The 23117-nt window shown below is 33.7% G+C and overlaps 3 protein-coding genes across 4 annotated transcripts; 1 reads left to right on the plus strand and 2 right to left on the minus strand.

The window, feature by feature from the left end:
• The first annotated feature begins 803 nt into the window (after positions 1-803).
• Positions 804-20248, plus strand: Chd64 (transgelin calponin-3). Its single transcript, XM_076795733.1, has 4 exons — positions 804-1096; positions 18172-18308; positions 18391-18595; positions 19336-20248. The coding sequence occupies exons 1-4, from the start codon at positions 1043-1045 to the stop codon at positions 19504-19506; spliced, it is 567 nt and encodes a 188-aa protein (XP_076651848.1). The 5' UTR covers positions 804-1042; the 3' UTR covers positions 19507-20248.
• LOC143358843 (uncharacterized) lies at positions 13118-14071 on the minus strand. The gene is made up of 2 exons (XM_076796324.1): positions 14039-14071; positions 13118-13951 (listed from the first exon to the last, which is right to left on the minus strand). Exon 2 carries the CDS (start codon positions 13829-13831, stop codon positions 13484-13486), a length of 348 nt encoding a protein of 115 aa, XP_076652439.1. The 5' UTR covers positions 13832-13951; positions 14039-14071; the 3' UTR covers positions 13118-13483.
• Positions 20095-22730, minus strand: Mrps6 (mitochondrial ribosomal protein S6). 2 transcript variants are annotated; one of them, XM_076795735.1, is made up of 5 exons: positions 22714-22730; positions 22461-22637; positions 22099-22238; positions 20505-20672; positions 20095-20434 (listed from the first exon to the last, which is right to left on the minus strand). In XM_076795735.1, exons 2-5 carry the CDS (start codon positions 22503-22505, stop codon positions 20341-20343), a joined length of 447 nt encoding a protein of 148 aa, XP_076651850.1. In that variant the 5' UTR covers positions 22506-22637; positions 22714-22730; the 3' UTR covers positions 20095-20340. The 2 variants fall into 2 exon arrangements, with proteins under 2 accessions (XP_076651850.1, XP_076651849.1); XM_076795734.1 differs by lacking the exon at positions 22714-22730 and having other exon boundaries at positions 22461-22707.
• Between the last annotated feature and the right edge of the window lie 387 nt (positions 22731-23117).

The raw sequence follows: 23117 nt of genomic DNA on the forward strand, positions 1-23117 counted from the left end.
AATTAATTCGGCTCTGCCAGTAGTTGTAATTGCGGACCACGATTACAATTCCAGTGATTCATCAAGTAATCGCAACTACATGTAACATGTGACAATTACATATAATTGTAATTGGTAATTGCAATTAATTCGGCTCTGCCAGTAGTTGTAATTGCGGACCACGATTACAATTCCAGTGATTCATCAAGTAATCGCAACTACATGTAACATGTGACAATTACATGTAATTGTAATTTTATTTCTGCAATTTCAAATTACAGTAAGTGGTAAGTAATTGTAATTGGAATTACGTTTTGCCCAAATCTGGTAGATAGTACATTCCATGCATCTGAACAGCATCAAAAATTAAATACAGACACAACGGAGCAAGAAAATCAGAATATTAGAAAATAGAAATTATAGGCATAATAGAATAATAATAATGATAAATTTCTTTATAGAAATATCTCAGACAGTGTAAACTTTGAGAACTTTCACTTTTTCGAGACAGAATAATTATTATTGAATTCGAAAATTGTTCCATTTCCAAAAACAAAAGTTCTCTTTCTACCCCTGTTCGACCCCTGCTGGAAATCGAATAAAAATGGCAATATTTGGTGGGGAGGCGTCGAACAGAGAGGCCTGGTTGGAAGTTCTGTTCCGTGCGGTCAGAAATTTTTCGAAGCCGGCTCCGGGAATTCGTCGGACGCCGCCTGACGTCATCCTTGTGCCAGACTGGAGAACGGAGGTCACGTGTCACGCGGCGTCAGACGAAAACTCGATACCGGGCAGGCACACGGGCACTGTGGGCACACGGTGCGTCGCGGCGGCCAATAAGCGTCCGAAGGACTCTCTCCAGCGCGGCGCGCGTTCTTGATCGTGTCAGTCGACCCGTGACCGTCGAACAGTGTTCATCGTGCTCGCTGATTCTTTCGCGAGCTACTACCGAGCAGCCGAGAGAGAGGAGATATACCCCAAGTTTCTTCCCTTTGGGACGTTCTTCGTTTGTTCCCTTTTTTTTTCTCCTTCGCCGGTGAAACGAATCCAGGTACACGCGCGAGCGATGGCTTCCCACAGAGCTACCAAGTCGGGTTTCGCGGCAGAAGCCCAGAGGAAGGTAAGAAGATGAATACCTGTTTTTCTCTTTCTCTCTCTCTCGTTCTTTCTTTCTTCTTTTTCCTCTGCCTTTCCTCCCTCCTTTCCTCCCCCTCCCACCCTTCTTTTCTCGCGCCTGTTTTCCTTCGGGACTCGTTTACCACCCAGTGACCCAGTGACGAACATCCCCCGAGGGACTCGACCTACTAAGGGTGACGCGCATGCGCACTCGCGGGGGTTCATTGTGCCTGGATTCGTGTCGAATGCAAAAGATACACGTTCTCCGGGGTTGATCGATGGGACGTATTCGACTGTGGGATTTAGTTCGACGCAAATGTTGATTTGTCGTTCGTAGGGAACAAAGTTTGGGCGTTTGTGAAACATGAACTAGACTAGGGTAAGGGATCCAATTACTGTTGGGATACTGTGCCTATATTAATTACATTTATTTCTGAGGCATAGTGATATGTTTCTGAAGAAGTGATATTAAATTTTTTTCATTGAAATCAGTTAATATACCTATCTCTCTTTTAATATTCATTAAAAATAAATATAATTAACATTAGGTTTACGGGACCCGTCAAAATGACGGAATTAAATGAATGAATTAAGATTCCAAGGATGCATACATGAGAAATTATTTAACAAATTTATTTCTTTGGGTATATATTATTTTTAAAATATTTCTAAAAATGTAGGTATCACGTTCTTGTTATTTTCATAAATTAATGCAAAATAGTCACTTTTAACGCTGCATAAAGTTAAAATAGGCACAATATTTGGTACCCTCAGAGTAATTGGGTCCTTAGTAGCACTTCTTTTTGTTTTCCCTAGCGTGCGAAAGTAGCGTAGAAATTAGTGTAGATAGCAAGTATTATACGAATTTAACGTAATCCAGAAACTAAAAAATCCACGTGTCTTGAATCTCGATATACGTGTCGTTACAAACGTTTGTGTTAGACGTATCGTGTGACACTTCTCGAAGTAATCTCGCAGGCAATTAATATGCCCGGTCTATGGCAATGAAAGCCGGTTACGTTTTACGTTTACATACTTTCGGTATTTGAAAATGTTTCTTTACACGCGAGATAGTTGAACTAACATCTTAAAAAAGAATAAATTTTGGAGCGTTTGTTTTCAACACACTTGCTTAATGGCAATTTAAATTTTGTAATACAAAACTCAACTTAAAAAAGAATATAAAATGTTCACATTTCCAAATTTTCTACGTTGCTTCGTGAAGATTACTATGCCGACTTTTACAAGAGTTCTACAATTTCTACTATTTAAACTTTCTACTTTCCATACGACTTGTGGAGTTACGTGCAAATGATCACATTGTTATTTTCCAGATTTGGGCACATTTTGTTCGAAATAAGATGACAAATAATCATTTGAAATCATGAATTATTTTAAATACTTCATTATTTTTATTTTACAAATGACATGAAAGATTTATTTTCATTCGGCGTTTAAATCAAATAAATTATTTTCACATAATATTTGATTTCATTTACATTGTTCAAATAAAAGAATAAATAATTGCATCTCGTAAGAAGAGGTTACTAATGTAACTAAATTAATTATTAAATTTAGATATACTAATTTTTGCTGTATTCGCTTTTGAAACAAATGTAATAATTTGAAAATAATAATTAATTTAATAACTAAAATAATAATTATATATTAAATTATTAATTATTTAATTTAATAATAATTTGCTTTTATCGTTAACCAAAATTTTGCAGAGCACGAATTATCCGATCAAAAGAAAGACGAAATAAAAAATTTATTTTATTTTATTTGAAAAAATTTAGAGAAAATTCTTTGGCTGTTCAAATAAATTAATATATATGATTATTTCAAAAATGACATGTAGCCGAATAAGATAATATATTATCGTAACGATCATTTTCCAAATAATTTATTTCGATGATGCCCGAGCCTGTCATTTTCTAAAGCAATAAATGTCGAATCGCGTAAACATTCTAAAAACTGATACAAACACGAGTTTATTTGGAACGCGATTTGCGCGTATAAAAGCTGATAAGTCAGAATTGAGCAAGCGATTCGCCGAAGATTATCAAAGTTTTGTTAGGTGTGTCCCATTCGAGACACCTGAAAACATATCATCGTGCCCACCTTGAATTTTGCTCGGAAGTTCACCGGGCAACAGCTGCCAGCCGGCCGGGCCCTTCCTTTCGGTCGGGGAGTTAAAACGAAACTCTCTGTTGCCAAAGAAGGGAGCGCGTCCCTCACGAAACTCGCTGGCCATGGTACATTTCTTTACTGCAATCGTACCACGAATGTCCCTCTAGTGTTCTTAAAGAATTACGATAGATCACGTAACGATTACAAAACTCCACCGTCCATAAAATTGCTAGAGATTCGTTTCGTTTGCAATCGCTTTGCTCCTCAACTTCATTGAAAGCCTAATTCCTTATGTGACCCCGCCTCTGCTTTTATCTATTTATCTCAAACATAAATAAATGAATATAAAACTACTTTTTTTTGTTACATTTGATTCCCATTAATAAAAAATACTCGACTTCTTTTTTGGCTAAATCTTGATCCTGTTAACAAATTAAGTTGACACCTTAAGTGGACACCCTTTGAAACCTAATAACATTTTTGAAATTGGACCAAATGATTTGAGTTTTTTTTTTATCAATTGTAAACCCAAAATTCAAAGATTCTTACATCTTTCAGTGCCCGTAGCTTTTTTATTCGTCAACCGATTTCAAAACGCATATTTTAAATTTTTAGTATAGGCACAGATGAAAAATTTAAAAATCGTGACCTTTACCTTTTTCTTCGAAAAAGCGAGTAATTTTAAAAACATTTTCATTACATGTTACCCAGTGAACTAATTGACATCTCAAAAAAGGAAACTCGACTCGTTTGGTTCAATTTGAAAAGTAAGGGTCCCAATAACTGTGCCTATACCATATAATTAAATTACCATTAATTATACTCATTTTTAAAGCATAATGAATATTAAAAAAGAGATTTATTAAGGTTTTCTTATTAAACTCTTGTTTAATATTCATTATGCTTTAAAAATGAGTATAATTAATATAGGCACAGTAATTGGTACCCCTACAGTCATTGGATCCCTTACTCTAGTTGTTAAAGGGTGTGCACATAATTTTGCTCCGGACTGTAAGTGACGTAAACTCACGGACAGGAACTTCCAACATAACGAATTAGCATCTTGAAGAAATAAACAAGATAATACTTTAACGAAAGAACACTGTTGCACTGAAATAATTGAAAAGATGCACGATCCCCTTTAGATTAAACAAGAATGAGAGGGAGAAAAAATGGGGCAAAATACAAGGGGTCCGTTGTATCTTGGAGCGAAACCGGTTCTTTTTGTTCCTCGTAAAACAATTGTCGAGTAACAAGTACGAAGGACGCTCATTATTGCACTAGTAGTGGAACGTATGCTCGTTACGAAGATACGCTTATCGCCATCGGAATGCAACGGTTCGTTCTATTTTGCTGATACACCGCCATTTTCGTCCCAGTTCCAGGAGGACGTAGATCTGACGTAACAATTATAGAGTTGTGACAAAGATTCAATGGTTGTTTCACAAACAAGATTCGATGCAGCCGGCTAGATAACTAATAGGATATAATGATCGATTGTCACGTATGTACGTGTCACGCTAACGATTCTAACGCGGCAATAGGTCGATGATAGCATCGGTATCGTTGTCTCAAAGTACCGCTGGACGATATGATACTGTTTTTAAGTAAAGTTGATTGTCTCTACAGAAGAATTTGAAAATTGACCTTGAGGAGCAGATAGTAATCCCATGTTTATCAACAGAAGACTCAATGCTGGACAAACCGTTCTATGTACAATAAAGGCATTTTAGCATAAAATACATTAACATTTTTTCGTAAATCATAGTTGTTCTTACACGAACATGTCTCATAATTACCAGCCCTATTAATCACTAATTACCAAAATCAATGCCACTATATTGCCTGGTATACAATTAAATAAAAATTATTGAATAAAGTAGTCTAAAATAAATAATAATTTATTGTAAAGTAAATAATAATTTACTGTCACATTCTGATCAAATATCGTATAATATTGATATCGTCAATATATAAATAATAATATAGTAATATTTAGTTTTGCACCCGTATAAAACGAATACACGATAATTACATTGATTAACATTGAAATAAACACCGTTTGAAAGCAAAATTAAATATGTAGATAAAAATTGATAATCGTGTATAATCAACATATAGACTGTAATAATGTTTCTTGATAAAAATATTTCACAACATTTGCAATCTAAAATCGGACATTTCATATGCAACAATCTAATATCTGGCACATTAAAGTGAATTTGAAATAAGATAACAAATAACCATTTGTAATCAAGAATTATTTAAAATACTTTATTATTTGTATTGTAAAAATAACATAAAAGATTTATTTCAATTCAAATCAAACAATTTTTATTTCAATTATATTGTTCAAATAAAATAATAAATAATTTCACCTCAAGAAGAGGTTATCGAAGTAACTGAATTAATTATTAAACTTAGATTCATGTTAAATTCTTGTAGTTTAATGATTAAACTTTAGCTGCATTCAAAATTATTCTTCAGCACACGAAATAAATAGAATTTTGGAGAGTATGAATTATTTGATCAAATGGAAGATTATTTGAATTAAAATTGAATTTAAAGTTATTTAAATTCCATTTCAAGCTCAAATAATGAAATAATTATTTGGCTGTGGAAATAAACCTACATAGAATTATTTCAAATAGCCAAACAATAACTTAACGATTATTGTTCAAATAATTTATTTCGATGATTATCAAGCCCCGAGGCTGTGTAGAAATCGTTACCGTCTACTTGTTATTATTATTTCAGTTTTCCCCTCTAGCTTTTTTAGGCCCATATGGGAACGATGTTTCGTTCGGAACTAGAGATAACAATTATAGACACGTGTTTCCGTGAACGTCGTGCGATGAATGTGCAGTATTATGCCCCAGATCTAAATATAGGCGTGCTTCATCCCCGAGGAGGATATCTGTATTAGCCACCGGAAGCACTATAAAGTGGTTTCCGTTTTAGGAATGCATAGATGTCTCGGGACACGCTTACATCTTGGAATTCCCCGATCACGTCCTGTTAATTATCGATGATCGAATCTGCCTAATTTCATCTCTCACCCTTCCGTTTTCGCCAAATTCTCACTGTAGATGTCCTGCACATCGCTCGTTGCTCTATCCATCATTGAAGTCTCCATACCACGAGATTCGGTACGCGATTAATGAGAACGAAGTGACTTACAACGTGAATACCATCTACTAATCAATTTAGTTCCCTTGAATTTTTCCGCAATTTATTATTAATCTGAACTCCTAATTAATGCTAGGTTCACGTGTGACTATTTTTATATTACTTTATAAAAATAACAAAAATGTATCTATCCAACTTTTTAACCACTTTTTAAATATATATCCAACGAAATAAATTTGTTTGATAATAATTTAATTACTATTATATGGTAATTAAAAATATTAGAACCCGCCATTTTGAGGGGTTTCGTAATGTTAAACAGAATTTTGGTTAACTGTAGTAATATTCCGTAAACAAATACAGGGACGAATTCGAGGCACCAGTTAAGTAGTACATTAATCTTTGTCAGAAATTGTAGGAAACTATATTATTAGAGTAATATTAATATTTTCCAATTTTTTATCAATGGAAAGGGATCAGTTTGGAAGCTTCCTGAAAACTGTTTTGAACAACGTGATTGTGTTATTGAAAGAACCGTAGCTTTCTAATTGTTTTGTAATACAATAAATAATTCATTTTGTTTAAAAAAGGAGTAGATAAATTCAAAGTAATTTGATTCGAAACAATGTGTTCCCACCTCTTTTCTTATTGTCTCAATTGAACGGTAGGAAAACCAGCGGTCGGATCATTAATATTTATGCGATCTTTAAGGAGCGCTCGAGATTCGTGGCAGATAGAAATTTATTACATTTTAAGTGGAAAGTTCACGGTTGTTCCTCGGCCGTGAAATTTGCTCTACCAATCGTGGGAATTCATCACTATTAATTCCGAGGAATGCAACACTGCGAATGAGGTGGTCATATCAAAGCTGCTCTGGGATCTTCGTGAACTCGATCATCTTCCTTGATTATCGTTAGCTATTGTTACTGTGCCTCACTGAACCAATTTTAATAATTACTTCATGTCGCACAACCTGGTTTAGCTCTCTTTTTTTAATATAAAACCTGTTTCCATTTCCGGTATTATTCAATGCACAAATAGCAATTATCTAGGAAAAACGAAAGGGTAGTTATAGGGAACATCCTGTTTTAGCTTAATCTCCCTATTTAATATCGCATACTTTGCAAAAATCTGGCAATTGAAAACAATAGTAAACGAAACGGTAACTCTGCTTCTGCTATTTATTATTATTTGCAATCTGGATTATGTCAGTATACAGGGTTAGTCACATTTTATTTTAAATGAGATAACAAATAATCATTTCAAATACTTGTTATTTGATAAATAACAAAAAATTATTTAAATGTATTTTATGTGACTTAAACACAAAGTAAAAATACTTGAATCGAATGAAATATATTCAAATAACTGTTTATGTCAGATACTTGATTTAAATAAGATAATACATAATTTTACGTAAAATGTTAGATCAAATCAATTCAGTTGTATAATACAGACGTGAGTTATATGCGTAACAATTATAAAAATCTGTATTGCAGACGCAATTGACATAGCTGTCATAAAAATTGAGAATATTTGATATTTTGTTTGAAGAAGTACTTAATCAAACAGAAAGTAAAGTGAAAAATTATTTCAAATAAATTCCAAATAACGAGAGAATCTAAAGAAAAATTATTTTTCTGCTCAAGCAATAACATGAAGCCAAATAAGATAATATAATTACCTTGATGATCCTTTCTCAAATAAATTATTAGGATAATGGTCCAAGTCTGTACTCCAATCTTCCTTAAAATACAAAGTATGATCGTACGGACATTTATTGAATTTTTCCATCCGTAGCAAAAATTGATTCTAAGGCAATCAATTACTATTTATTACTATTTAATATTTATTTATTTTATTATTATTATTATTTTCACTCACAATCCGATTGTGTCACAAGTAATTAAATATGATTTGAAATAGCAGTAGCTAATATACTCATACAAAAAAAAACAATCCGCTTCGACAAGGACTATTGGATTAAGTTATAAATCATCGGGGGGGGGGAGCGAATGATCGATAATTAATGTCGACTTGGCCCAAGAGTAGGATATGACATAAGGAAGAAGCTATGTCCGAATGACTCACGAACAAGAGAAAGTTTCCCGGGATCGGATCCATGCCGCCTTACACTTAACCTTATCGCGATACTTTACCCTGAAGATCGTGAGATCGCACGATTATATCTATCGCAGAAATTTTGATCGATCAGCATTTTCCGGAGAATGTTATCAATCCAGTTTTCAAAAGAATTCAAATGAATATACGGAATCGATATAATTTTCATCGAATTACAGTGTTTACTCGATATATGTCCAAGACACGGGTCTAGCCACGGACATATATCGGCCAGGAGACATATATCGGTCCTATTCTTTGGTCCAAGCGACCTTACACTCCTCAGCGACCGAGGTATCTCAAGCTTCTTGGGGATAACAGTGGGGATAGTTCTGGGACTTTTATCGGCTAGGCATTTGGGACATATATAGAGTGAACACTGTACTTTGAGGAGGCGTATACTGATCAGAATTCCGTTCGAGTCACTGTGGAACTTTCGAAAAGAAAATAATGAAGAAATCGGACTAAGTGAACTGAAATGTTTTTAAACGACTCACTTAACCGGATAAGAGTATTCTATTGTTCCGGCGGAGTACATACGTAGGAATTCCAAGAGAAAACGCAACTTCCTTGTTCACGTGGAAGTCCGCAATTAGTCATGTACCGATGATTTCTTTGGTCAGCGACACTTTAAATTTTCGAGAAACTTTATGATAATGCCCGCATCGAAACTTTCAATTTAAGAGGGGTGAGGGGGGGGGGGCTATAACGACAGTTAAAACAATTGATTTTTGAGAATTCTTTTGGGAACAACTAATTGGATATACGGAACTAGGTCTTTTTGTTGATTCTATGCATTTATGACAAAAATGGGTCGGTGAAACACACAAAACAGTGAAAATGCTAGACGATTTTAAGAATACGCTTATGCTATCCGTAAGTTATTAAAATTATTAACAGAAGGAATAAATGTCTATGCACCCACTTTTTCTTGCAATCGATGCACAACATTTTTATTTTGCGTAAAGATCTGCAGTTTCATATATACAGGGTGTCCGTAGGAACACTAGCCAGCGGTTTTCAAAATGTTTCTTCCATTTCTGACCTTGTATGACCTTAAAGATCATTGTGTCGTATACGAATGAATTCGTTTGGGCAAACGCTTTCATATTATATAAAAAAAAATACGTAGCATTCCATTGAAAAAGTTGAAGGTCACCTTCATTTCTAAGAAAAATAATGCAGATTAAAAAACATTACAGACACCATTACATTGCTTGCAAGAAACAGTATAACTTTTTCCTATTTCATTTGTTTCTAATGTTTCCTATTTGCAAGAAAAACACTGACTAGTATTCTCGCGAACACCCTGTATATTACATGTACATATAAACGTGTTGTGTAGAATACTAAGTGAATTAACAAGTTGCCATATTGTTGCGACCATGCGTTGCTAATCTACCCACCATAAATAATACTTGCACAATTGTAAAAGCTATTGTTCAATGATTCGGCAATTTCGCATTTAATTTTCCAGAACCGCGACAATCAATGTGTTAACAACAGATGTGACTTACGACATACCGAGAACCGGTAGTTTATGAGCAATCGTCGCTTTTATGAATCGAAGAACCACATTTTCATGGTGAAATCAAGCAGCATGCAGATGTAGGATTCCACACAAGCGTCCCGATTTGCTTAACAGAAATATTGCACGCGCGGTGTCCTTCGCCTCTATTGCCTGGCCTTGCACGTCAACTAATGATTTGTGTACAAATTCATGTTCGGGCACGCGTAGTTTCGCTACTCGGAATTGCAACACCGCGAAATTCTGATCTGCTCTTTTATTTATTTATTACGAAACTTTAAATTGCCTTTACCAAGGTGTACATATTAATTCCTTAAGAACTGGTGGATTACTCATTGTGCTTGTACAAAAACTATTTAGTAATATTATTACAGGCAGATTTCTAATTTGAAATTCCACTCACTCCATCAATGACCAGTGAAACCCTGCGTTCGTGCACACCAGGCTATTTATTTTTGCAAAAGCCAGAAAATTGTAATGTTTAGGGTGAGGGAACCAATTACTGTGGGGGTGCCATTACTGTGCATTTACTATACTTATTTTTAAAGTATAATGAATATTAAAAAAAAAGATATATAACATATATATACAGAGTGTCCCAAAAATATCCCAGCAAGAGTAATATTAGAAAATAGAATATGATAAATTGATTGAACAATTCTTTTGTCAATGAATTGGTCCATGGTAATGACAGTAATGTCGGACATTTAAAAACAAAATAAATTTCTGTTGGTACGAAAAATTTAAAAAATTAAGAAATTCTTATATACAGAGTGTCCTAAAAATATTCCAGTCGGAAGAAATTATCTATATGAATATTTAAAATTCCCTTTTGCAAGAGTAATATTAGAAAATAGAATACGATAAATTGATTGAACAATTCTTTTATCGATCAATTGTCTACAGTAATGACAGCAAATAAATTATTGTTGGCATGGAAAATTTAAAAAATTTTAGAATTTGTACGGCATAGTGCTATAAAATACCGTAGTCGGAAACTACAAATATAACATTTGGTTCGAGAAATTGGCTCAAATGGATTTCGGCAAAGATTATACAATCGTGATGTGTACGTAAGTGACTTGATTAAATTTGCGAAGTTCTACGTGCTAGCATGAGGCACTGATGCCTTACCTGTTCAGGCTTCATCTCGTTTAGAGGCCCTTATATGGTCGACAGCAAGCGACAACCTTCGAGGTAGCTCACAATTGTAAACGTCTTGCGTATAAGTGGATATACCATGCTGAAATATCGCGAGTCCTTGTGAAGTGGGTCAACGAATTCGTTTCTTTCCTGAACAGGTGTGTGTGTACACGTAAAAACTAGTTATATACTAGACTTCAAATTTCTATGCAAATGTCGATTTTTACAAATTATTTTATGCATATTATATGTATAATTAGATTTCAGTCGTAAATGGTTCAAGAGAAGTTTTCGTGTAACAAGTACAAGCACAAGTAATTTTTCCGATTTTTTTTAAACAAAAACTATTCGCATTATCGCAGTAAAACTTTTTGGCATACAAACAGGCAACTTCAAACTATAAGAAAATTTTTTTTATTAATTTTGTGTCAATTTTTAGAATCCTACAAACCTTGTGAACAAAGCAGCTAATATCGGCGTACAGTGTAGCAAGTGTCACTAATTATTTGGAAACAAAAAATGAAGAATTATTTTACAGTTTAATTATTTACACTGAACCAACGTTTAAGAAAAAAATATAGAGAACTGCGAAAGTTGTGGATTTTCGAAGGAAGTATACTTTTTCTCCATAGGAAAATTAATCGTATGTCATAAGAAAAAAATATTATAAATAAGAAATCAAGTTGAAATTGTGATTCCATACCTCGAGAAATTTGTAACGAATTGAACAAGCCTCGTCCAAAATTGGTCAGTTTTTTTTTTAAAGATGTATTCCGTACTCCAGTTTTGAAAAGATTTCGATTTTAGACTGTGGGAACATATTTTTTAATATTTTGGGAAATCTTCGATGTAAAAAGAATTAAGAGTTTAAAGCAGTGTTTCCCAACGTGGGGCCCACGACCCACAGGGGGGCAATTTGATTGTTAAGGGGGGCGATTCTTGAATTTCAGTTCTCCATTATACGTTTTGAAAATTTTCGTGTTTCCTCAACAATTTCCTAGTGATTTCTTTCTAAAACCTATCATTCAAGTTTGTTCAGTGAACAATTCAATTTTTGAATATGCAAAAATGATGTATACGTTACATAGGAGGCACAAGAATTTTAGAAAGGCTTAGGTGGGGCATGGCACAAAAAAGATTGGGAAACACTGGTTTGAAGGAATTTTTAGAGGAATAGCAATCGGCAAACACAGCTGCCTCGTGCATACAATTGTTAGAAAGTAGGCTGTTGATCAAACGAATATCAAACGGATCCACAATCAGTGTGATCTTCCTTAAAGGCGATCCACCTTTTAAGGAATATCGTTAAAACCAAGAACGTTTTGGGGGCAAATCTTCTGTCATCGAGGTGAGTTTCTGCACCGAAATGGAAACTGGTCGATCGAGGGGAACATTCTTCTGAACGTAGTTCTCCTTGCATCCGCGATCAAGGTGGATCGATGTAATCCATGCACTCACTTTTTCCTTTTCACTTTATGAAACGGAAACTTGGTATGTATGCCGTATGCACATAGTGTTCTACAGTGAATCTCTGCTGGGATGATGTCTCAGATTGCCTTAGCAGGACAATAGCGAAATGAAATTGCTGATTATATATTTATTTGTGTTTAATTTAATTGTTTCTAAATTATTGAGAAATCTTCAGTATAATTTCTCAGAATTCTACTACAACCCGGAACGGAAACTATGAATTGTATAAAATTTGAAACGCCATATTTCAACATATTACATGAAATTTTTGATTATAATACACAAAATCTATATATAAATATCAAATACCGGATAAATACTAATCAATAGACATTTTAGTGATTACAGTTTGTTGAAAAGAGAAATGGTAATCTTTCAAGAAAATAATTTTGAAATATTTTTATTTATTTATTTATTGGCAATAACTTTTTAGTACGTGACTGATATTGCCTGACTGATTTACTCGTTTATCTTTAATTGTCAGTCACAACACAAGTCTCAAACAACAAGCACATCGGGCTTTTGTTGCATTTATTTTTCACGGAGTGCAGCAGACAGAAATGTTCAGCCATTATTTGGACGCTGTTCGAGTATCGATCACCTGCTGGTAGATAACAGTATCATAGCAAAGACCCCTAATCAGTCTTACGTATCTTTTTCTGATTAATCGATAACAGCGACGGTTCAGAGCTTCGTACGAAATGTTGTTATTTACTTACTGACTTTTATTATCAGTTTCTTGATAATCTTTATAAAATGGAGTTTACCGGTCTCATCCACTCGCCGCTTTTTCTTTTCTTCCTTAATTGAGATATAAGTCGAAGTTGAACCAACGCGACGGGATCAATCCTCAATGGAATCGTCGCTCTACCAAACGGGAAAATTGGTTAGCAGAGTTAATTGTGCCGGCGATAAATTGATGCAACTCGATTCAGTGTAACGAAAGTAATGATTTCGCCGGTTGGTGAAGCGGCAATTCCTCCAATTTGCCTCGTGGGGCTCATCGATGCCAGGCCTACGACCCAGTTTACATGACCGTGAACGAGAGAACGTGCCCATTAAAAGCGCGATGATCGTCGCCAGTGCTAGAGAACGCAAGGCGATCCTTTGATCGCAAGCACTTGCCCTACCAACTGTTCTGACGCACTCTTGTCCGTGTGCTACAATCTGCGACAATCTACATTCGTTGCAAGATTTTTCCGTAGAACGATTCATTATTCACTTTGTTCGAAGTTACGCAAGAGAAAGCGATAAAACTCCGATTCTCTTTCTACGTTACTCCAAATTCATACTGAATTCACTGCGAATCTTCGTGCGAAATTTACTGCATTCGATCTGGAAAAATGAGAGCAAAAATTGAGCAAAATATCACATTTTTTCATTCCTCTATGATTTTAGAAAGTTGCAAATTGGTGCCCCTACATTTTCATATTTCTCCTGTTTCAAATTACATCTACGCAGTTGGTGTACATGTAAGTAAAAGCATAAATGGTAATAAAGCATAATTAGTAAATGCAGAAAATCGGTGGTCGATTGATTAGTTATTGACAAAAAATCTGAAATCTTCAGAGGAACGAAATATGAGGGTTGTTTGTAAAAAAAGATGCTAATTTTGTACGCTGTAAAACTTGAAAAGAGTGTTAGAAATACCCGAATCACAAAGAGAAATTACAGTGAACCCAAAAAGTATTTGAACACTAAACTATAAGATAAATAATAAAGTAGGCTTAACTTCACCTTGGCAACCCAGATAATTTTAACTTTTTTTTATATAATCCTGTAGATTTTGACGAGAGAGTGCGAAAAGTCCAAGTTTTTATGTTAGGAATTCACTGGTTCAAAAGTTATACACAGTCTTACACAGAACACTATCTTTAATGTGTTGTGCTAAGACATTACAAGATTCATGGAGAACGTTTCTCAGAATATCTGCTTGAAACTTTCTACGAATTCGCGATATGTCTTTCTTTAATGATTAGAGGAACAAGTTAGCATGATAAACGATGGCAGTGTTCAGAAATGTTCGCCGAAAGGAACGAGAAAAACGATACGGGCGAGGGTTCTCCTTCTAATCTAGCATAATTTCGAACACAATGGAGCCCACCACACCTTTCGAACTTTAGAAGCTCGCTCGAGAAGAGTACAACTTGAGGTCGCACGGTATGCAACGGTGTCTACATATATGTATACTTAGATAGTCGTCACACCCTGTCCCTAAACTTCTCGTTTTGCTTTCTCGTTCTTTATACGATCCAGGCACGACCTTCTTGGAATTTAATATAAAGATAATTATTATGTACTGAGAGGAATTCTGTCGTATCATCTTCCATCTAGCTGTTATATTGTATATACTAATGAATAAAACACGAAAATTTGGCCTTTTTGGGACAATTATTATAATTTAATCAAAGAAGACCACTAAGTAAAACATACTAATAAACCTACACGAGAACGTTATTTGAAATAAGAATCACGCGAAACACATGTTTAACAATACGGAAAATTATAAAATGAAAGTTATAATAAACCTGAACTTTGTCTTAACATTCGCCTAAAGAATGCAACGTCATTTTATGCTGAACAGTCTTTTATTAAAAACTAAAAGTATGGCTGCTTAAATGGCCGGAAATGTTACGTAAAAACGAAAAATATTTAAAAACATATATGGTGTCTCATTAAACTCTGCCACCAGTAGTAACTTTATTTGTACAGAAACAAACAAAATTTGCAAAGAAAATTATCGTATTTGGAAGGAGGCGTCAGTCTGTGAGGGTGAAGGTTATCTGAAGGTCATATTTTCCGGGATCTTACGAACAGTAATATTTTTTTAAATGATATAATCTACCTTTTGATCCGCAGATTAATAACAATCAATATCAACTTTTAGTGCAAGGAGTTACTTAATTCCAGAAAAGTCGCTATTCGATTAAACTTGTCGACCCTGTTGGTTGCACCAGTAAAACGATTAGGTCATAGACGGTAGTACATGTGACCAGCAATGGAATAACATTCGTGAGCCGGTATATATTTCTTCGTTCTGCTTCATCAGCACAATTTGCAAATGCTTTCCGTGTCTACCACACCGACGCGACGCGACGTGCGGTCACTCTTTTTTCCGTTAATGAAATTATCGTATGCTTACTTAATATCTATATATAGAGTTCGCGTTCGTGCTCCATATAATAAGTTCGTATCACGGAGATAGTAACTGCTGGACGAAAAATTCGAACCTTATCAAAGAATGGAAAAAATATGCTTGTTACGAGATTATTGCGACATAGTGTGTGGGTGTTTAAAGCTACCTATAATTCTTTTACCTTGATTTTCTAGTACGCATATTATTATGACAACTTAAAAACTCAAATGACAATTCCACTACCCAAATCTCATTTAAAACTTTCAATTTGCTTATTGAACTTTCTAGATTAGCAATTAATTATTCTGGAGAAGAGACAGTACGATAAGGGACCAAATTACTATGGGGGTGCCAATTACTGTGCCCATATTAATTAAACTTATTTTTAAAACATGATGAATATTAAAATAGAGATATTAAATTTCTTTCATAAAATAAGTTACTATATTACGTTTATATATCTATTTTTTAATATTCATTACACTTTAAAAATAAGTATAATTAATATAGGCACAGTAATTGGGTCCTTTACACTAGCTTTTGAACTTTATTTTCTAACAACCTAATAAATTTAACTTTGCTTGTCTTGGAAATACTTTAAGGTGCCATTTTGATTAAAATATTGCGTTGAACCAAGTATGTTTATATTTTTTCAAAATATTCAATTCGATTTGAACTATCAGTAGATAATTGTTGTACATAAGTGTCATTGTAATCAAATGACAATTGTAAACAATAGTAATGGATAATCCAAGATTACCTGACCTCGAAGAGAAGACGCTTTCATAAAATTACTGGACAGCACAGAACATGGTGTAGTATTCTAATTTCACGATTGGGACGAGGGACGTTTTACACCGTGGAATACATCACGATCGAGGCACCGTATGCCTAACGGAATATGCATGCTGCATCAGGATGAATACGACGGTCCAAGCTTACGAACCTTTCCTTTTTAGGCAGCCTTATACGTGAATAACTGTGCGCCCATTGCGCGGTCTCTACCGGTCGTCCAGATACGATCTTTGTCAACATGGAGTTTAAGCGACTGGAGTACCGCGAAGAACGCTTAGGGCAGGAAGATAGAATACGAAAATCGATGAAAGGAGAGTTTCTCATACCGTACAAGTTCATATTCAAAACGATAATCATAATAGGTCAGGGAATATTTATGCAAATTTATCAAACAATGTACAGTCTCGTAATTGATGGCGCACACTTTAAATCAGAATAACTTTTTAATAAACGGACCAAACGACTTCAGTTTTTCTGCCAAGCTAGATCGATTAGTATACTAAATGTTTTGTAATGAATATTTTCGAAAGGACTGCGTTCAGTCTGAATTACCAGAAAGTATAGTAAAATCTGCTTTTCACAATTTTTTTGTTTAGACTTGTAACGAAAATTTAAAAAATTTGTGTTGTAGACTCATATAAGTTATTTCTATTTTTTACAAGCTTAAAGTTTGGCCGAGTCCAAGTTACTTCTGTACTACAAAATTAAATTATTTCTGTTTTTTACAAAATTACAACGGGTTAAATATCGCCAATTTTTCTAGAATCGAAAATTTAGTGTTCAAATACTTTCTGGATCCACCGAACAATGTGGATGCAAGAATGTGAATAAAGTAGACTTTAACGTTATTAAAAACGCGGCAAGAAAAGGTAAGGAGAGGAGGTTGAGCAGGCCCGTCTACTTTTGAAAGCTTCCTAGTGTAGGTGGGAACGAGTTCTTTAAAAGGCACACAGAAAAACTTTCTCCGAAACGATGCTCGCGTTTACGAGAAGAATTTGTGGGCCGTGTCGAAGAAACAACGAACGAAGTGTTCAAACAACTTGGGTCAGTGACTCGACGGCAACACTCGTTTCGCAGACCCTACAGGATGTGTTACTTGGATCACTGGCACGTCGTATAATTAATAACAAGCAGCCATAGAGGCTCGTGCCCTGTCAAGCTTAAACGATTAATGGAAATATCGTAAACCTATCGAGAAATACGGTACGGGACCTCAATTACTGTGGGGGTACCAATTACTGTGCCTATATTAATTATACTTATTTTTAAAGCATATTGAATATTAAAAAAGAGATATTAAATTTTTTTTTATTGAAATCAGTCAAATATGTCTTTTTTAATATTCATTATGTTTTAAAAATAATTAATTAATATAGGCACTGTGATACCCTCACAGTAATGAGGTCCCTCATCTAGACTGCAAAATAAATAATCTTTCGTATAAAAGATCCAATCGTTTCAGTACACTTTTTATAAAGCTTTCTGATCTCCATTAACACTAAAAATGGAAAGAATTGGTATAATGCGAAATACGCATAATAATTATAAGCGATTTGTCTTTATTTTTTATTATTAAATGATAATAGTAACGATGACTAAAGTTCGCAAATCGGTTCTGTTACAGATCAACAGTAAATACAGCGAGGAACTGGCGCAGGAATGTCTGGAATGGATCAAGACGATCACCGGTGACAATATAAACACCAACGGTGACATGGACAACTTCTACGAAACGCTGAAGGACGGAATCCTTCTTTGCACGTACTTACACCTCATGAAAAACAACGTTGAACAACTCGATAACGTGTATTTCACGATAGTAATGTTCATTCTCACCTTCCAGATTGGTGAACGATATCAAGGAAGGCTCGGTGAAGAAAATTAATAAAACCAGACTCGCGTTCAAGTGTATGGAAAACATAAACGCCTTCCTTGAAGCTGCAAGAGCACTGGGAGTCCCGGCACAAGAGACCTTCCAGACTGTTGATCTCTGGGAAAGACAAAATCTCAACTCCGTTGTAATTTGTCTACAATCTCTTGGTAGAAAGGTAAAAAATCTCTTTTAATCTTTATTTTACTCGGTAGATATACTTATGAAGAAGCAAACAAGGGAACTCTCTTTCTTTTAGGATCTATAAATCGCTAATTAATTCGGACATTTGTCAATTTCGAAACATATAATTAACAACAATTTTGAACATGATTATTTAGATAGATATTTACTAAACTCGTATGTCTTAAACTGCTTATAATTCTAAAGTTTCTCTGCTTATAATTTTCTTATAATTCTTATAATTCAAATTTTCAAAATTTGTAATTTTGTTCCGCAATGAAAAATTGAAAAAAGTCTGGCATAAGTGGGTTTGAAAGTCAAAATATTTATTAATTTATAAAATCAAGGAAAACAAAATGTATACGAAATGTTATTGTAAATGTGTCCACTACGAGACGTATCTGCATATTATTTAACAGAATTATAGCAGTTATACCAATCAGAATTCAACAAGTAGTGGCGGGTTGATCGCGAGAAAGTTTAGGTTAGGTTCAAAATAATGTAATAGTGGTGGGCAAATAATAGGAAAGATCTGTTTTTTTATACATTGAAATAAATGCTTTAGTTATAATTTTTTTCCCCGAAATATAATAACTAATAATAAAATTATGTTATAGATTTTTATAGAGCGAAATTTCTATGTTTTACATGCTAATATAAAGGATTATACAAAAGTTAACTTATCTATTTTAATTAGAGAAGTTCTTAAGTTATAATTTAAAATTTTGTTTCTAGGCTGGCAACTTTGGCAAACCAAGTATCGGACCAAAGGAAGCAGACAAAAATGTGCGTAACTTTACTGAAGAACAATTAAGGGCTGGTCAGGGTGTCATCAGTTTACAATATGGTAGCAACAAAGGTGCTAACCAGAGTGGCATCAACTTTGGAAACACTAGACACATGTAGAAATGTTCATTTGTATCATTCCAAAAATTCCACAAATTCATTCGCCTCTCTATTTTATTTTCATGATGTGCTAGACTTTATAGGTAATATTTGTTGTACAATCTTTCTTATCGTGGTCCAAATTACTCTACAGAGCGCACAAAAATACATGGTTGTGCGTGAACGGTGTACCAGATGACTTGATATGCATTTACATTAGGAGGCAGTATAGTACGTACATACCCATGGGTATGTTATAAGATTTTATGTAACGTTTTGGTGAAACGAGCAATTTCAATGTTACAGAGTTATGCTCGCATTTTAAAATTAAAATATATATCTTACACAGTAATGTGTACTGTTGGATGAGTTGTGAAAACGATAAAAAATGTGATTTACTATACAAGAAGGAATGAATTTCTTTACAAATGTGAAAAACAAAGTTACATTCTGCCACTATTCAAAATTAGACACAGTGGCACCGTATTTGTTAAATATTCCATATAGATTATAAAACAGAGACGTTGGTGTAACCAGTTTCTCTGCTACTGTTACTGTAAAATCCCTCACGAGTTACAGTGTAACCAAATTATACTTTAAAAATTCCTGTTGCATGTGAGATGAAAACTATTATAATTATTGTATAATGATAAATGATATATAATTATATTAAGTATTTTGTACAAATATTTTTTGATGATTATAAAAATAATTTTTCATAATGTATTAATGATGAGTTAATAAACCAACCTGCAAAAAGGTACATATCCCTTTTATACTATTTATAAATGCTTTATTTCTAAGTAATATATACAAAGTTCTATATTATCCAATATGTAACAATGGAAAAGTTATTTATCTTAAGAAAGGATAGTAATCAATTCCAGAATTATATTTAAATTCTTTCTTGTCTTTTTTCTTGTGTTGTAATAACTTCATTATGCTAGGCCTGAAAAAATTCGTAAAATAGTCAGCTCGTATTCTATAAGCCATTCTATACACTATAATAAAATAATCACCTATAAGCTGGAGGTAATAGTTCTTCTTCCAGTGTACACTCTATCTCTTCTGGTACTAATGGCTTTTGTTTATATACTTTTGTTCTAATTATATCTATGTCTCTACTATATTCATCAGTAATTTCTTTCAATGAAACAGGTGGAACATCAAAGCAGAAAAAGAAATGTCTAAAAGCATTATAATATAAATTGTAATTCTTATTTCTGATAGAAATGAATTAATAAGTGTAAGTAAAATAACTATGACGACTGCTATGTACAACTATAAAATTAGTTGCAACAATTGATTCAGCTTAACAATGTATATAGTGTGTCAGAATATATAGTTATAACTTCACTGATAGTTTCAGTACACTGAAATAAGAAAACAGATTTAATGTAAACCTTTTCTCTCAGTTACAGCTGTCTTTGTATTGCATCAGTAGATATTAATTTACTTTTAAAAAATGCTTTGAAATGATTTTCTTTGGCTCAAATACATAGTACAAGCCTCTAGATCACTTTTTAAATAAACCAGCATCCTAAAAACATTCATAGATTTTTCCTATTAGAACAATGTCTATTAGAGAAAGATTTTGTGTACAAATGTCTTATTAAATCAGTATTGCACTTAGCAAGATTATACATTAGGTATCTCTGTCATTTCTGTATTTCTATAATTTGTTACTATTAATATTAATACATGTAAGCGATTCCAGTTTTGTAATAGGTACTTTCTATATGGATTGGTACTTCAACTGATCATACTAAACTGATGTGGCACCCAACAAGGGATGTTTACAATAAAGTCAAACATGATATATCGAATATTGTTTACAAGGAGTTAAATGAAGAACTTACTTTATCAAAAGAATTGTTGGAAAAGAAGAATCCCTAGCAGTAATTTGGAAACAAAACTAAATAGTATAAACATTTCTATATGTGAACTCTTTTTTGTGTACTATAATACCAATGAAATTATACTCCTATTTTCTGACACATCTTATACATGAACTTTTCAATATTATTAGCAGTATAGAAAGAACAGTGACATTTGGCAGGATAAATATTTCAATTACGATAACTGAACTATGGACTTTATGTATTTATGATAAAAATAAATAACTGAAATTTAAAACAATACAGAGATTAAAAGAATATGAGAATAGTATTGTATTGTTTGTGATTTATTAGAATGATTAACACGTTGACTGTCGTGGTACTCTAGTACTCTGACCAATACTGAACTTTCCAGTAACGCTATGTTGGTCATAGCTGAATCCGAACTCAATAAGAAAGCATAAACTTTGCAAACAATAACGTTTATGTTGAGTATTATAAACTCAAATATACATAAATTTATAGGATGTGATTCAAATATGAACAATTTCAGCCTGGCGCTGTAGACAAAACCAACAAGATAAGCTTCGGCAGTGAATGTGTTAGACATACAAATCTTTTTGCACAAAGGTTCACAGTATGATACGAATGCAAATGAATTAAATAATTTTAAAGAATATTTGATCATTGCATACTTCTACTTATACTAAATATATAAAACTCATCTAGCACACAATGTGTGTAACATACTGCAAATACAAACAAATATGCTTACCCAGCTTCTTTATAAACTTTCCCATGGCTACTTGCTTTACATGGCAGAATCTTTTCTCCCCAGTTTTCAATTTTTCTAATGAAACCACCGGTTTCAAATATTGTATTTGCTATTCTTTTCAAAACTTCTGCAGATTCTGGCTGTAAACACAATTTATTTCAGATATACAACAAATAACATGTATCATAACCAATAGAAATAAATTGGAATAATAAAATCAATGCGCCTTATTTTGTTATCAGTCATCAATTAAAACAACATTTTTATCACTTTTGTTAACTAAATAAATGTGTAACAAACTATAAGTTGGATATATTTCTTACAAAATAAATCATGCAGAGTAGCGTAATTTAGTAATATACCTTTGTCATGACGCGTATCAATACTGGCATTTCATAAGTAGGCATGTTGCGTTTTGTTTCTATTCCTTACGAAAGAATGAAATATATATTTAAATTGACTCGGTAACCAATTATGTATATTGTTACTGTTCTAAATTGGTTTGAAACCATACACTTTCATTCACACGTTTCAAACGTCTGTAAAGAAAGAACAATATATATAGAATGCGCTGTAATGTAGATTACTTGCCCAGATCACAGAGGACTCTCTTACATAGAGAATTTATGGCGACTGATTTGAATTGATAAAACTAGAGTTTCGTTACGATACTAACAGCAGAGAGGATAGATAGATTAGATAGTCTAGCCTCTCTGCTAATAGCACAGACGAGGTATAGGAGTAGACCAATCACCCAACTTACCATTTCTGTGTCACATCCTACCGTATCGGTCGGAACTAATATTGTGGAACTAATATTACAGACGAGATGTAGGAGTAGGCCAGTTCAGTCATCTCATGTTATGCTGTTTCGTGTCGCACGAAATGAAATACCGTGAGAATGTTCATGGTTTGAAAGTTATTCTGTACCTTGAATTCTATTACCTACCTTTTTTAAGAAATTAGGTGGCAACATGGTCAAAGGAGTGCTTGTCGACATCATTACCAAAAGAAATTGT

This window comes from Halictus rubicundus, chromosome 11 (assembly GCF_050948215.1).
Source record: "Halictus rubicundus isolate RS-2024b chromosome 11, iyHalRubi1_principal, whole genome shotgun sequence".
NCBI classification, from domain to species: Eukaryota; Metazoa; Arthropoda; class Insecta; order Hymenoptera; family Halictidae; genus Halictus; species Halictus rubicundus.